This window comes from Rhyacophila brunnea, unplaced genomic scaffold (assembly GCF_057557595.1).
Source record: "Rhyacophila brunnea isolate RB1 unplaced genomic scaffold, BYU_Rbru_1.0 scaffold_9, whole genome shotgun sequence".
Classification (NCBI taxonomy): domain Eukaryota; kingdom Metazoa; phylum Arthropoda; class Insecta; order Trichoptera; family Rhyacophilidae; genus Rhyacophila; species Rhyacophila brunnea.
In genome coordinates this window covers 36,638,156-36,655,699 of record NW_028233361.1, presented here as the reverse complement: position 1 = coordinate 36,655,699, position 17,544 = coordinate 36,638,156, and the positions used below count along the sequence as shown (strand labels likewise).

General features: G+C 33.6%; 2 protein-coding genes across 2 annotated transcripts in view; one reads left to right on the top strand and one right to left on the bottom strand.

Moving 5' to 3' along the window:
- The window catches only part of ringer (tubulin polymerization-promoting protein ringmaker), a 45,180-nt gene extending 41,178 nt beyond the window's left edge, over nt 1-4,002 (top strand). Inside the window, exons 2-3 of the mRNA XM_085959593.1 lie at nt 293-731; nt 2,732-4,002. Coding sequence (XP_085815719.1) covers nt 315-731; nt 2,732-2,914 — 600 coding nt within the window. The 5' untranslated portion in view covers nt 293-314 and the 3' untranslated portion in view covers nt 2,915-4,002. The remainder of the gene's footprint in view (nt 1-292; nt 732-2,731) is intronic.
- A 947-nt stretch (nt 4,003-4,949) lies between these two features.
- Nucleotides 4,950-16,808, bottom strand: LOC147063573 (uncharacterized). Its single transcript, XM_085959592.1, has 6 exons — nt 16,681-16,808; nt 16,373-16,543; nt 14,520-14,630; nt 12,738-12,899; nt 10,500-10,653; nt 4,950-5,544 (listed from the first exon to the last, which is right to left on the bottom strand). The coding sequence occupies exons 1-6, from the start codon at nt 16,744-16,746 to the stop codon at nt 5,315-5,317; spliced, it is 894 nt and encodes a 297-aa protein (XP_085815718.1). The 5' UTR covers nt 16,747-16,808; the 3' UTR covers nt 4,950-5,314.
- Nucleotides 16,809-17,544: the final 736 nt, after the last annotated feature.

Here is a 17,544-nt window from a genome sequence, read left to right as displayed (position 1 = left end):
TATTTATCTAATTAATTTATATTCAATTTATTGTGTGATTATAATAGTACAAGTAGAATTGTGTGAGATTCTTATGGCAGTGCAGGCTATTCATTTAAGTATTGGTATCGTTATTTTCAAACGATACTAATACCGTTACAAAGTGATTTCGTCGTGGTCGCAATGCCTATTGATATATTGATCAATAAACATCTTTTTTTAAGAAACTTGTATTATTTTTTACATTTTAAATATCTGTGTAAATTTTGTATCCATCAGCAGTATTCTTAAATTGGTATATTTTTATTTTCAGGAATTACTGAATACATTCCAAGATGGCGGAAACCGACGCGGCACCAGCAAAAGAATTGTCCGATTTAAAATTGGACACCAGCAACGGAGATGCCCCCGCACCTGCTAATGGAGAGTCATCGCCAACCCCTGCAGGAGCGACCAGTTTCAAGGATACCTTCAAGGCGTTCTCCAAATTCGGAGATATCAAATCCGATGGAAAACTAATCACCCTCTCGCAGAGTGACAAATGGATGAAGCAGGCGAAGGTCATCGATGGCAAAAAAATCACCACCACCGACACAGGAATTTACTTCAAGAAACTGAAGTCACTGAAGATCGGCGTGGAGGACTACAAAAAGTTCCTAGATGACCTGGCGAAGAATAAGAAGGTGGAAGTTGAGGACATTAAAAATAAATTGACCAATTGCGGAGCACCTGGACACACTGGAGTAGGAGGGGTATTTATTTATTTTTGCACTTCTTTGATTCTTCAAATCTATAGTATACCTATTATGTACCTATATCAAAATAAATTAGTAGTTTTGTAGTAATAGACCTTGTAGTTTTTTTCTGTAAGTCTTCATACAGATAATCAACTTCGAATGAAAGATATGTCGACATATTTTAACTTGTCTATTCAAATTGAGTACCTTTCATACTTACTCTGTTTTTAATTAGTTGCCATCTTCTGGTTGACCCATTCATCTCCCCGTCCAGTAGATAGATATCTAGTACCTACAACCAACGCCTTTATTTCCCTCTGCGTTGTAATTAATCATACTATTTTTTATTTCGAAAAATAATTATATAATCCATTTGCGGTTGATAACTATATCTTCCTTCTCGAATGTGCTAGAATACACATTGATAATTGTAAGTATATCCGAATAATATCAGCATGAAAATATTGAATTGGTCTAAAGAGAAGATTCAGTTTTATCCATCTAGCAGCTAGCTAGTCGCTAGTGAGAAAAATAATCCTCTTTACCAAAGAATTTGAACTATAAATACAGCGGCACGTTTCTCTGACGCAAATGACGTAACCAATTCTTCATAAAATTTAAAAGGGGGCCTCCAAAGAATTAAAACCAGTCACTTCCAAAACCAGTAATTAAATTATATTGAAAAAGATTTCTCTAAATTAAGCGCATCTCTCACAAACTGGATGTAAAATATTATATAACTAAAGCATAACAATATTCTTGCATTTATTTGTAAAATTAAAAATATATTGTTATTTTGTTTTATATACACTAGAATCATTTTTATTTTGATAATTTCCCTGTGCTCTTCTCTCCCCGGCACTTTGCATTAGAAAGTAACTTTAAACTCAGTCAGAGCTCACTCTGAGCGTAGCAACCTTAGTCCTGGGTATCTCCTCCTAGGGCATTCCCGGTCTAAAACTTAACTAGATGCTTCACATCGCCAATGTAGGGTCACGTGATACGCCCGATTAAGACCGGGTGTGGTGCGTGGCGGGTTTTGGTTTGGAGGGATTAACTTCAATGTTATTTTTATCGTAGGGAGCCTCTAGACCAGTCAGTGCTTTGGGAATCTACGTCACTAAACGCGCAACTGTATAAATATAAGGAATCTTATAAATTATGTTATTTCTGTTATGACATTTGAAATTATTTTGCAAGCGCATGAAGCATGGTTAAGTTGGTAAACTCCATAATTACTAAGATCGCTCTGTTGCCATTGTGTTCTACTGAATCAATGGCGGTCATTTTTTATGTTCATTGCGATACTTACTCAAGTGCAGTTATAAACAGTTTTACAGAAAAATTACAAGATTGTTCAACTAAATAATAATGCCGAAGTGTAGTATTATTGTCTGCATGTCTTTGTATATGCCTGCAAATGAAACTGCAATGCAAAGTGACTAACGCAATCAGTGGACCAGTGGTTCTTTTTTGCTCCAATTTCATACATTTAGGCTCCACCTCAATAGAAGAATTTTTAAAAAAAATCTTAGATCTTTACCTATTTTTATTCAATATATTATTAGGTTACATACGTTTCCACAATATTTAATTCCCTGTGCAGTCAGTGCCCAGGTCTTCCTATAATAATTACTATATTTGTTAGGTTTGGATATTAAAAATATCTAAGTAATTAAGTAGTTGCTAATCGTCCAAATTTATTTCTAAGCTCTCGTTTGCTTTTCAATCGACCTTCTATAATGTTCCATGAATATTCATAAGTTTAGTAGGTAACTACGCTATGTGAAAAAAACGTAAGTGCCTAGTTACAGTCAACGTACCTAGTACCTACCTAATAATATTATAAAGCCGCGCAGTTACTTATTATTTCTCATTCTACCTACTCCGTCTCCAATCTCATGATCAGGTGGTTGATTTAATTTCGTAGATTAAACTAGCATACGGCACTGAAATTTCACCTCGTAAAAGTATGGCAATCACAGACTTAATTGTATTGATTATTCTTATTTTAGGTTGTCAAATCACCAGCTTCCATCGATCGACTGACAGACACGTCCAAATACACCGGATGTCACAAAAATCGATTCGATGAAACCGGAAAAGGAAAGGGAATATCGGGAAGAAAGGATCTCCCTGATAACTCAGGATATGTGTCAGGATATCAGCACAAGGACACCTACGACAAGACACATTAGTTTCGAGTACTTTTATAAGTATTTTTATAATGATTTTATTGTATTCCTTGATACATCCATTTTTATGCAATGCTTCGTAGCTATTAACATTGAACAAATAAGATTTTCTTATTATCTCGCCTAACTACCTGACACATACCGACAAAATTTATAATTTGAATATAGAATGGATACAGTAACTTAGTTATAGTTTTCAAAAGTCTGTACCTAAATCAAATTATATCCGAAAAAATATTGATGGATTATTTGGAGGAGGAATAGTCAGACAAAAATATTTAAATTTCAAATGTTGCTATATTATTATAATACATAATTTATGATCCCAGTGATAAGAAGAATAAAATAACACTTATAATCTTTCACAGAAAGCTGTACATTTTTTTAAATCCTGTTTCACACACAAATGGGTATATTGGTAATATGAATGCTCTGTAATATTATGCTCTGCTAATATGTATACAATGTCGTTTGTAATCGTTTCATCCTCAACATCCCAATCACTTCAAATAGTTAATAGCCAATTAATAGCCATGCTCACATTTGTTTACAAACCTTTTTTTAAACCGACAGATGTGCACATAATATTATGTAAATTCGCTTTCTGTCAGGTAGGTAGACGAATGACATTTTTTACTCCGCGTATTATATTAATTAAATGAAAAAAAAAATAAACAAACCAAATGATAGCTTTTTTATTAATAGCTAGCTGCTGTTACAAATTATTTTCATTCGGAAAATTCCCGTAACACTATTATGGCAGCAGCGTTATGGGTTTTAAGGCACAACGCATTTATTTATTTTCCTGATTTATTATTAATTAAATTCACTCAAACGCAATGTAGCATAGACAATTTTATATTTTTTGAAATGACTAGCCATTTCGTAATATTCATCTGAACACGTGATGTGCCATAATCTCTCATGAATAATGATTATCGACAAACAACCACGAGAATATGTCAGCATGAGTCCGATGACTCCATGCCTTTTTAATATATTTATTTAATATAGAGATACAGATATTTTCTTGTAAATATGTACCTACCTAATCATACGATATTTTGTATGTAAGCATGTAATTTTTATGTCATTAGAAAAAAAATCGATGTGTTTAATCAGTGTTCGAAAGTCGTGTCCCTTAATAATTATCTACTACTATACATATTATATAATATATTTTTTATTTCACTGAACGCTTAATTAACTATTAATTATTATTATTATATGAATGGTATATTTGTTACATTACAGAAAAGTCCATCCCTTAGCCAATAAACATATTGTGCTATGACAACTTCATATTATATGATTATGATACTTATTATCATAATATGTACCTAAAAAAATTATAGAATTGTGTCCCCAGTTCATTACCTTTATGACGTAAATAATATTATATCACACGATTCAAAATTTTGTTAAGTTTTAATTGTTTTTACTGTCTGTTCTATTGTGAGTTCTTCAAAAAATATAATTATTATGTATGAAATAGGTCGACGTAACCCCTTCAAAGTTAGTTTACCATTATTATTAATGTAGGCTACATAATATAAAATTATACCAACATAATAAATTTATTCGATGACAACTAAAAAGTAGAATAATAAATTTTGAAGAATTTTCAAGATTTTGTTGTGATTGTTTTTTTTCATAAATATTTTATAGTAGGTATATTCTTTACATTATTAAATACATCACGTAACTTATGTGTTTTAGCATATTATAGGTACCTACAGCAACAGTAAAACATTGTTTTTTCTACAGTAATTTACCTGTATTTTTCTTTTTAAATATATAATAAATGTTATAACCAGATTTATCTTTTATTCATGCTATTAATACCCATGCCATTGTTACTCAAATCACATCACTCAAAAAATCATTTTAATAAAAATCAATAATTTCACTATAATATATAATTTAAATACTTAATAAAATAAAATCACCACACATTCAAAGACCACATTATCCGTGTTTCCATATGAATTAATGAAGTGCGTCTTCTTATCACATGGAAAAAAACAGCATAACGAATTAATTGTTGTTTATAGATTTATTGCCTTAATTCAGATTGCTAGGAATATAAAATACATTGATATCCTGCAACGTCCCTGGGAATTACTCGGGACGCACGGCACACACTTTGAAAACCGCTGTGTTAATGCATAGCGTGATCAAATTAATAGCATACTTTATTTGTTGAATAACTACACAAAATTCTTTCACGTGTAAGTTTAAATATGTAGGTTTTTAATTAAGTATAGTATAAGTAAGAAAGGAAGTCAATTTGGTGTAGGTATTTGAAAAGTCATTTGCAGAGAATTAACTACATACGTAGAGACTCACTGCAAGTATCTGTTTTATAAACGAATGTTATAATAATTAAAACATCTTCAAAAATCATGTTCCCTGTGGATTCGGTTCATCCTCAGATTCTGTACGAGTATCCTTAGATCCATCCTCTTCATCGGCGTCAATTGCGCCATCGCCGCTATTTCTCATTTCGCCTTCTCCGACATTCTTTCGAAGATCATTTTCCGCAGGAAGTGGTTCAACAAATACGTCTTTTATTTTCAAATCATCAAAATATCTCCTTGGTGTGAAATCAAAGGGAGTTGGCCAACACCTTTCTAAAAAAATCAACCCAAAAACTAATTGGTAGCAAGTAAGTTATCCATAACATTAAGAAAACTTCAAATAAGACTGACTTTGAGCAATTGAAATTCAATAAAACACCCTCAATCATAATATTACAACAATTTGAGTATTAACATTAACAAAGGATACAGGTTGCCATAAAATAACATGATAATAATATTATAATAACTGTATGTCATTGGCGTAGTTATAAATATTGAACCCCGGAAATTGAAAGAAACCCATTGAAAAAAAAAAATCGACCAAATTCAAAGCCGAGGACTAATTTTAGCTAAAATAGAAAAAAAATCATTAACAACCATCGGTTTGAGATTTAAGGGGCCTTGTCCAGTTGGACCCCAATACTCTTGCTAACATAATATGATTACATACAATAGCTAAACCACTGATGTATTTACGAGTATAACTCTGGTGATGTTCAATGGCGTAACCAGAAATGGTACAGAATGAGATAGAATGCTTTTATAAAAGAATGTGCTTACATACCTACATTAAATAATATGCGCACTATGCATCTTATTTGAATAATTTTACTAATGTTCAAAATATATTGCTATTCCTGTACTAAAATTTTAAAATGTAAGAGAATTTGCAAAGAATATTGTATATAGAAAATTAACTGTGACTGTAGGTGCATTAAATTGCAGAAAAAATCCTATCTATTTTTAAAAACGAAATCAGTATATTGTAATGTAGTATTATGCCTTTTAGATAAATTGCGGTATTTTAAAAGTATGCACCTACATAATGTGAAAAAATAAGATATAGGATGACTACGCCACTATCGTGAATAAGAAGAGAAGAGTAACAGATATTAAGATATTGACATATTATAATAATATACTATCTCGCTCTATCACAATAACCGGAGCATGGCCCCCACATCTTAGGCCAGCATAATTGGCACGTCCACCTACCTATCGTGTTTTCCAAATAATTCTACACGGAAATTATCATTGAAGTAAGTATATCAATCATCATATTATTATCACATCAAATTGCAACGCACAAGCACATATTAAAAATAATCAATAGCTTTGAAACAAAGTAACGCTGCAGGCGATTTTTTTTTACTATTACAGTAAATTTCTGATGTTTATTAATATCACTTAGCTGGTAATCCCACCACGCCGGGCCCCCAGGCTATAGTCCTGTCAAGTGTGGGGCGGCATGAACCCGAGATTGGATGATAGCCCTGCCCTAAACAGCAGTCAACGTAAAAGACTCAATTAAAATAGAATTAACAAAAATAACTTTGTTTCAAAACCAAACCCGTACCTAGTTCAATTAATTAATAAAAACACATACTAAATAAAGGCTAGGAAAAATATTACACAATTCAAAATGTGTTTGGATTATAGGTACCTACCTATTATGTTAAATTAATTGTTAAAATAAGTATTTAACGCCTATAACGCCTTTAATAACGATGTGTCTGCTATTCTTTTAGCATTCGATAACGGGTCGTTTCAAGAGTCAAAGTTCCTACTGGATATAATAAAATTTGAATATTTTGTCGGCAACGCGCGGCGTGCGCCCATGTCGCCCCTCTGAGGTGGGAATAAATTCGATTGCTTTTATCAATATGACCCTGGATATGACTTTTTGCACCTATAATATAATATCTAATCAAGCATATTGTAGGTGTTTTGAAGTGGGATAGATATCTCGCGATGACATACAACAAATCATCATTATTTTATCATTCGCGACATGATTGTTATTATTACATGACGTACGCTTAATTGAGATTAAAAATAATTATTATTGTAAAAAAAATCCTCCGTTGCTTTCCGAATAATATATAAGATATGTCATAGTCATATAGGTGTCAAGCAAGAATGAATATTCTAAAAGACAATAAAAAATAACTCTGTAAGTTTCATCTAGATTCTAGACCTCGAGTCTAAACAGCATAAACACTGATCATTGCAAATATTGACTTCACTACATCTAATTCAAAAGAATAAAATGGTCCCCTGCCCATAGCGTGACCGGAAACTTGTACCTATGCAGTTCGCCGTATCACACTTCACCGTGAAATGTTGTATCTGAAATATATGGCCGTATAAAAGACTGTCCAACCTCTTTGGGTCGTATAGTACTGACATAAAATTCATGTCTAAATAAAACACGGTTCTTATCGGTTTTAACTCGACAGGAAGCCAGCAGCAAAGAAATTTTGAAAATAGCCGATATACCTACTAGATTATTTGTTAGGTTAGGTTTTAATTCTTTAATTCATGAATTTTGTCAATATCAGTTATGAAGATTGAATTAATGTTCATATTGAATCTAATAAAATATGAGACCGTATAGTATACGGTCATCTTTTTTCGATAAGAAAGCTCACGACGAACTGTACCACGATGAAATAATGTTTTACGTAGAATTGACATGTAACCTGCTCATAGATATCCGGGTACGATCATACAAACTGTTTTCTTTCGTAAACATATAAAAATGTGATTTAAAAAATGAGACCAACTACATTACAACGAAGATGCATTATTGGAAATCCTCATGCATGCATTTACGTCAACGTTGTCATATTCTCGTTACATATTGTTTTCTATGTAGTATAAAAATTAATTCTGTCTACATTGCAATACGGGTGCATATCGCAGACCGCATTCAAACTTTGCCGCAAATATGTTAAATGTGATGGCGGCTATTATAGCCCCCACGTCCTCCAGAAAACTCTGCCATTCTTGATAATCTTGGTTGTATTAGTGACATTCGCACGTGCATAGGTAGACGTCACGCAATATCCGTTAAGCGATATCAGTGATATCACGCATCGGGAATTTATAGCAATATCACCTTTATTGTAACGGCGTTAGAACAGTGTTTCTAGTATCAACGTTCGTTTGAGCGAACCTGTTCAAACCGAACCATTCGGCAGACCCGACAAAAAGTTTCGGGAATTTATAGCAATATCACCTTTATTGTAATGGCGTTAGAACAGATTATGCCATTCGGCAGACCCGACAAAAAAAGTGAGTGTCATTTTTTTCCAGATGCTTCGTCCATATTAATGTCATTGATTGACCTACATCCCCTGATAACTAGGTACCTATTAAACCGGTAGAATCAGTTGCTTGTTCTCCCAAGATGAGGATGATTTTAGGTAGGCGTTATTTTACAATTCCTTATAATATGATCTACTTAGCAATAATTATCTCACTCGGTGTACTTCCATATATTTTTAATGATCTCTTTATTCACTCTTCTGATTACGTTGTCGTTTGTATACATACTGTAAATAATGTTACATATTTGTTTATTTTTTCCCCATCTCATGTTATGACTTGTGAACGTCTTGAATATACCGATAATTTTTTAAATAAATAAATTGTAATTTAAATACCACACTACTTCCAATGGTCTGCATGCCTTTGACTCATTTTTCTGATGTAACATGAAGTACAAAATAATCTCTATTTTCCGACGCCCTTTCGCTTTTCGGACGCTACCGGAACGACGCCATCTCCACGAACATAAACTACAGTGGAACTTGGTTATTACGAGGAAGATGGGACCGACTGAATTTGCTCGTTATATCAGAGAATAGGTATTTTGAGCGGTCACATTACACAAAAAGTCGAAAAAAAGTCATAAATAAAAATCTGAAAACCATCGTAAAAATCCCCGAAACAGGCATGGCATTCATAAACCACAAAAGAAGTTGTTTATTGTAATGAACGCTGGTAGGTACCTACGGACTTCACAAACCTTGGATTTTTCAACCATAAGCGTGGATACTTTTTATTATTGTCGGCGAAACACAAATTAGGTTTAACTAGAGTGTCATACCTAGGGTCGAAATGTTTTTAAACGATCGACACATTAATAGTATTTTAGCTCGGAATATCCGATAAGTTGCTTGTTATAACTAGGGGCCGGATTTGTATGCAACAAAAAATATGGTTATATGCATGCACGTATGCACTTAAAATCAATAAAATATGCACTAAAACCGAAGAAATATGCAGTTAAAAATTGACATTTTTTGTGGGAAATAATTATAAATACCCACTTCACCCAATATTACCGACAAGAAATCGAATAACTAGTTAATAATTTTTCAACATTAATAAATGCAATGTAAACCAAACACAACTTAAAAAACAAAAACGACACACTACTATTCCTAAATACTATTTTCTGTTTTTTGCCCGAAAAAAATACATTATTTTTTTCAATATTATGCTCTGGCATTAAATTTTTCTGCATATGTATCTGTCAAGTATTTTGTTTATATGCGGAAAACTACCTCTCAACGTCACTTTTTCCACTGATAAATCCACAGCTCGGAGATGGCATTAAAAATGCAAGTGCAGCTAAACTATCTTCCTTCCTAACTTAGTTATATTTCGATAAAATAATTTAAAAAACTAAAATTATACATTCAAAAGCTCTAAAATATGCATTTATTTATGAAATATGCACTTATGTCTCAAATATGCTCTAACGTCTCAAATATGCATTTATATGCACAATAAATTTTTATTTTTGGATTCTGTGTCTTTCAAAACAGATTTCTGTGCAACTCTCATAGCTGTGTATACACCCTAACAAAACATGCACTAGCATATAAATCCGGGCCCTAGTTATAACAGTGAATAAATGTACGGAGAAAATCATAAACCAAAATTAATGTCAACGAATGTTTCCTCATTACATCCGAGATCGTAATAACCGAGTTCGACTGTTTTTTATAATATCCTCATGTTGAATACCTTTCTAAGAGTACGGATGTAGATATATAACTTAGTTATTATATATTATATTAGTATTCATATAACGCGCATAAAAACTATGCTTAATAGGTGGTATGATAAATAGGTGTTAGTATGCTTAATAGGCTATGATAAACTATGGTAAATCAATCAAAAAACGTGAACAAAAAAGTGGAAAAACTTACCGAAAGAATAAGTATAATCAGGCAAAGTTCCGTACATCGATGCATATTTCTTCAGGTCCATTATGTAATTTGAGTTCAGAATTACCTCAAAATCACCATTATCTGGGAAAACATTCATGCTAGTCTCACCTAAACCTAAATTACTGGAATTATCCTGAAATATTACGTGACATTTAATAGGTAGCTACTTCAAGTAACATGAGTTGGTATTGTACAAATAGTATAGTAAGGGTCATGGCCCCCACATCCCGAAGCGGGCCCCCAATCTAGGATTTTTGGCGGGCCCCCTTACCTATCGCCAAGGATGAAGGCTGTGTGACGCTCTATAGTAGCGTTTTCCAAATGGTGTAGGTACGCGGTAAAATTAATGTGTACCTATATTTAGTGTTTTTTTGTATATTTTAATACATCCATTTGAATTATGAAGTTGTCGAGTATTGATAGACAATTAAAAATTGTATCGTATAATCACACTATTTAAAATAATAATACTGAAGGGAAATAGCGCCGCAGGGGATTTTTTTTTTCTAGTGAAGCAAATTTGTGATGTGGGTTTATCTCACTCATCTGGTCGACTCGCCTCGGCAGGCCCCTCCTGAGCCCGGGCCACCAGGCTAGGGGCATGTCAACTATGTTAAGGGTGTTCAAACTAATGTTTGCTACGGATATGGTATAGATAGATCCATCAGATAAACTTTGTACCATGTCAATCGTAGCGATTCTAATTATGCACAAAACTCTTTTATTCGGCGTTCTTGTTTAAATTATAATATGTATTCCTCCACCGTTGATCCTTTTAATAATTCACCTATTTCATTTAAACGCGCCTCCAAAATTTTGTATAAATAGATATATATACTTATATATTATATATATTTTTTATGTTACTTTTTTTTGTACTTATATAATTTAATTATTCATTATTCTTCCTCATTTTTCTCATGTAATTTTCTTATGTAATTTCTTTATATTTATGCTGTTCTTACTCTTTATCTTGTTAGGCTTAACCATGGCCCCCATAAGGGGGGGCTGAAAGGGCTCTAGCCCGGGGGCCCGGGCTCAGAAGGGGCCCGGCGTGGTGAGTCGACCAGATATGTGAGATAAACACACATCACAAATTTGCTTTAATAGTGAAAAAAGTCGACTGCGGCGCTATTTTACTTCGATAATGTAATTATATTAAAATATATGGTTGTTTGACACGATTTTTCATTGTGTGTCGATACTCGGCAACTCCATAATTCAAATGGATGTATTCAAAATACACCCTAATTTTACTGAATACCTACACCATTTAGAAAACACTACTATAAAGCGTCACACCGACTTTACCCTTAGCGATAGATCTGGGGGCCCGTTTCAGGATGTGGGGGCCATGGGCTTAACTATATTATAATGTATACATGGAAACTTTGCTGGTTGCAATAACTTTTCATTATTATATTTTAAATTTTTGTAATCAATATGTAACTGTTTGTTTCCTTAATAATAAAAAAAATCAGTATAAGTTGTCCGCTAAATGAGGGCACCACATGTTAACATTCGACATATCATTCAATACTTTGTATAGTGTGATGAGCTTAGTTCTAAATTATACACATCGACTATGGTGCGTTGATAAACTTTTCCCTTACTGTAATAAGTACTCGAGATGTCCTCACATATAATAAAAAATATTGAGTGTGGAGCTATTCTAGAAAACAAAATGTGGTGGTTATAAATCTCTGTCGTTGGCATACCATTTTATACATAACAATATTCTGCCAAGGTACTTTTATCCCACATGCAGTGGGAATTTTTTCTTGAAACTCAGTCATAAAAACGAATGAGGCACGATATAACGGATACGGAAGTCGATTCATGTAACGCAAATTAAAAACTGAATGTAATGAAACCAAATTTTGTAGATTTATACAAAAATTAAACGAAAAGTTAAATGGATTAATTATTATAGAGTCACAGAGGCTCTCGAAACTAATCAGCGCTCGGGGCCTCCGAGTACCTTGCGAACAATATTTTATATTACAACGTATGCAGGTACCAGCGTTGCTAAATAATTATTTTACCAAATCGGGATTTTTGTCCTCTTTTTATGATCGTCAAATATCGGAACCCCTGTGCCAAAGCTAACATCAGAATATCTTTATAATATGTAAGTACTATGATAAAATAAACTATTTATTTACAATAGTTAACGAATGTATGTAGCATAAAAAAATAATGATTGCATCTGCTTACCTGTCGCTTCTCGAAATTATTTTGACAGCTGATGTCATTAATTTTATAAATAAACTTCTTTAAAAACTCGTATTGAAAGTCCAGGTTCATATTATACATAACCGAGTTCCTTGCCAAATCTTGGAAATCGACAAATAGACTTTGCCATGTTACAGATAAGCGCTGGAATAAAAGTTTTAGTAAACTATCAATAATAATTAAAGAAACATCTTCGGTTAAAGATATTAAAATCAGTGATGAATTAATGCGCCGGATGCCCCATGAACAAACTGATTTTGAACCCTCAATTGTAAAAATATTCCCTACTAAATAAAATCCTTTATTACCATATTATTTGCGATTATCAAAGTGATTTGAAGTACCTAGAATTGTGTCAGATTCTTTGCGATTATCAAAGTGATTTGAAGTACCTAGAATTGTGTCATATTATTTGCGATTATCAAAGTGATTTGAAGTACTTAGAATTGTGTCAGATTCTTTGCGATTATCAAAGTGATTTGAAGTACCTAGAATTGTGTCATATTATTTGCGATTATCAAAGTGATTTGAAGTACCTAGAATTGTGTCAGATTCTTGTGGCAAAGCAGTGTCGTATCGTTACTTCTCAAATGACACTATCAGTGACGTCCCGTAGGGGTAGGCAGATTGAGCGTTGCTTGGGGGCGGCGGTTACTCGAGGGGCGGCATATCGAGGAGAATCATTTGGTAGGTATATATAGAATTAGCTACCTAAACTGAGTACCTACTTAATAACGAAAATATCTTTCCTTTAAAAAAATCACCTCACTGGTTGGAAACAAAATGTATCTATTAATTAACATAAAAGGTTGAACAGGACTGTAACCTTTTGTCGGGTTCGCGATGTCTAGTTTACTTCCGTTGCCCTTCGACGTCCTTGGTGACCAGAAACGGCACGAACACGGATGATAAAAAAAATTGTAGGTACTTATACAAAAATGGGGCGGCATTTTGTCTCGGGACGTCACTGGACACTATTCCAGAAGAATCTGTCCTTCCTCCACCTATAAGTGGCGTGCGGTGACTTTTGATTGTGGGCATTATGTTGGAAAAAATATATTATTACCTAGGTACCAACTAAAAGTTTTGTGGAACAGGGTGTATGTTGTACAATTTAAATAGGTATATTTTCTTTCTAACAAACCAAATGCACAAATAATACATTGATTTATTATCAATTCATCGAAGATTTCTCGGAATGCTCTGTATAAACTGTATCTATGGACCGCATCCCAATGATAATTACCTACCTATCTAATTCAAGGTTACATATTATTTTCTTTTAAAATATTCTCCGTTTCATAAAATGTTCATTGTAGACAAATGAGTTGTCGATATTTATATAACGTATATAATAAATTACGCATCTTATTGGTTTTAAAATATATATACATTATAATTAATGTTCATTGACTCACTGATTGCATATTATACATAATTATGCAAAATCAGTAGATAATAAGATCTTTAATTCAGTTGTATGTTTCGGTTTCAATATATTTAGTAGGTACTTCATTAATCAATCATTAAAAACAGCAGACTAAGTACTACATTGGCCTCTTATCCTTTGCATGTACTCTTACGTACGCCACTGCCTACAAGAGAGTAATTTCGAACGCAGGCAGATTTTTTTGCGGGCCTTTATTTTTGATAATCTTCAGGTCTTACAAATTAAAATTACTGAGACATACGCCTCCTACATATTAGCATATTATTATATAATGTAAAGCTAATGGGTGTATCATAGAGTAGGGGTAAGCATACCTTTAATACATTGTGGCAGACAATTAAAAGTTTCGATCTTCCTTGTAGCAACCCGTCGACATCCTTATCGAAAAGAAATTTTATTTGCCGTGTGACTGTTCCTTCGGATCCCTTTAATTCAATGTAAAATAAATATGTAATTCTAAAACTAAAAAATCAGAAAATACATCACCCAAACTCTCAATTATTATAACTTCTATTCCCCAAAGTTCGCAATCCTTGGACAACGGGGACCCACCGCAGTGACGTCCCGTGGGGGTAGGCAGATTGAGCATCGCTCGGGGGCGGCAGTTACCCAAAGAGCGGCGAATCGAGGAGAATCACTAGGTATATAAGTATAGAAATAGCTACCTAAACTTAGTAATACAGGAAATATCTTTCCATTACAAAAATCAGCTCACTGGTTGGAAACAAAATGTATTAATTAGGTACCTACATACTATAAAAGTTTTGACAGGATTTTTTTTGTCGGTTTCGCGATGTCTAGTTTACTTCCGTCGTCCTTGGACGTCACGTTCTTGGTGAACAGCAATGACACGTGCACACCTAATTCAAAATTTATCCAAATATGTTTGCCAGCAATGACATTATTTGCCAGTCACTCACGAGTTTTGGAAGTTGTTAAACGTAGATACCTATCTGAAACCGTAGACTCGCAATACTGTCTACTGAAGCAGAGATGGCATTTAAATTAGATTTAGTGGTATATAATATATTGTTAGTAACGTATCCATACAACACATTTCTTAGATATGGGAGTCATGAAAGGATGATAAAAAGTACTGTATAAAAAAATGTGGCGGCATTTTGGCACTGCCTAGGGGCGGCATTTTGTTTAGGGACGTCACTGACCCACCGCACTAGAATCAGTGGCGGAGGGAATGGGACGACTGGCCTCCGGACAATTGGACGCCGCACTGTCGTAGACACGTATACAGAACGTAGACGAGGTATTTTAATCAGTTTCTATCTACTACTTAGTAGTTTGAATTCATTTTACTCTTAACATAATGCATTCTTTATCGCGGATTGAGAATTACCATGCCTAAGGCTTTATATAAAATAAAAAAACTCTTTTTTCGTTGGAACTTAAACATATGCACGATTAAATCATTCTTTACGTCTGCATATTTACATTCTCACCAACTATTATAGTGTGTGTTGCAATCTTCAACTACACTAGTATTGAATGAGCGTCAGTGCATAAACCGAGAGCAGTTGTCAAAGGCTTAGAATGATGTATGTGTTTAAGTGTATCCCATATTCTTCCATACTCCAGATCGATTGCCTGTCACTCCCACTTCCGGTAGGTATTTCAGTTCCCATTATTTATGAGTTCCCTGGTGGAGAAACTGGTCGATGCCGTTCGGGTGAGTATCTGGAGCAGTATATAAGCGTGAAAATCTTAAGAGATTTTAATGACCAATACTTAATTAATTGATACAATGGCTTTGTAGGTTGTCAGTTTTTATTTTGAATTTTAAAATTGGGGGGGGGGTCAAAAATACCAATCGCCCCAAGTCCTAGGCACATACTTTATTTAGTCTTAGGTATGTATGTGATCTTAATTCATTATTTCTTATCCCACTTGCAACCATTCCTTAATCCTCGGTAACTTATGGGATTTAATTGTTTAGAACAGACGTATCTGCGCCCCCAGACCCAGCTTTGTAAGTATTTTATTTTTAAAACGTACCTAGGTATGGTCATTGGTCTTGGTCGCAAAGGAGATAGTTTCGTTTCATGATGGTCACGACCGAGAAGAGGGCCATGTCTCAATATAATATGATAAATAATGTATTATTAAAATCAGCTGAGTAAAACATCTGGTTAAGAAAATTTGTTCTACTAACCTCAATAATACAGACGTAATATTTCGGGTAAATTAGCAAACATCCCTTGACCGGAACATCATAATACAATGAGTTAACTTCTTGTGCAACTGTTTTAAAGTAATCTTTCAAAGCCATTGAATCCTGAAAACTGTGTTCGCCTGTGTAAATAACTCTCAGAACATACGATTTCTGTAATAAAAGTATTCACCCATACAAATATACAACACTAAATAATTTATATATTAAATTACCTAATACTAATCAATGGTTGTTGCTGTGATGAAAATTTTAATTATATTATTTAGATTTTGCTGTTAGGTACTTACGGATTTTATGGCTTCAAAATTACTTTCAATTATATCTAATATGGTTGCAGAAGGTGTAACGTCCATTTTTTCGGTACTAGTTGTTTTGTTACTAAGCAACTCCTATTCCAGTATGTAATTCAAAGAAAACCATAAAATATTATGTACCTCGGTAGGTAAATTTCAATTGGGGGACACTCGGGCCTAGGAAAATGCAAGTAGGTAGGTATATAACTCTTTATTACCTATTATATATTACAATAAATAATTGAAATGGCTACGTATCAAAAACTGAAATAATTTAATTTTACCAATAATGGGTTGAGTCCGCGGAGTAGAGTAGAGGACTCGAAAGGGTTGCGCGAAAATGGCAATTTTCTCGACAATAAACTTTATTAATTTAGTAGCCATAACATTATTTTATAGCAAAATAGGCAGTGGATAACATTTTAACTAGCTAATTAGAAATTTACACAGCGTATTCTAATCATAATGACACAAGCATAAGGGCAAGGGGTAGTCATTCGGGAAAATACGAGAGCTTTCTCACCCCTCCTATATGAATCACTCATGAGTCATCTGAAAAGTAGGCTCCCTTTTCCCACTAATGAAAATGAGTCATCCCTCCATCTGACGCATTGATAAATACGCAACAGTATTGAAAAAAAATCATACTTCCGCCTTTTCTAGTCATTCTTCCGGGATTCATCAAGATAGGGGAATAGGAACTACCCCGAAATTTTATTATCCCTTAGCGACTAAACTCTTTATCAGTCACTCCTTTCTCACAAAAAAACTGCACCTGCTTGCTTGAAGGTGCCCCTCGAAAAAGGGAAAAACTAAATTTTATAGAAAGGAAAACAAATAAACAAGAATTTCAGTGAT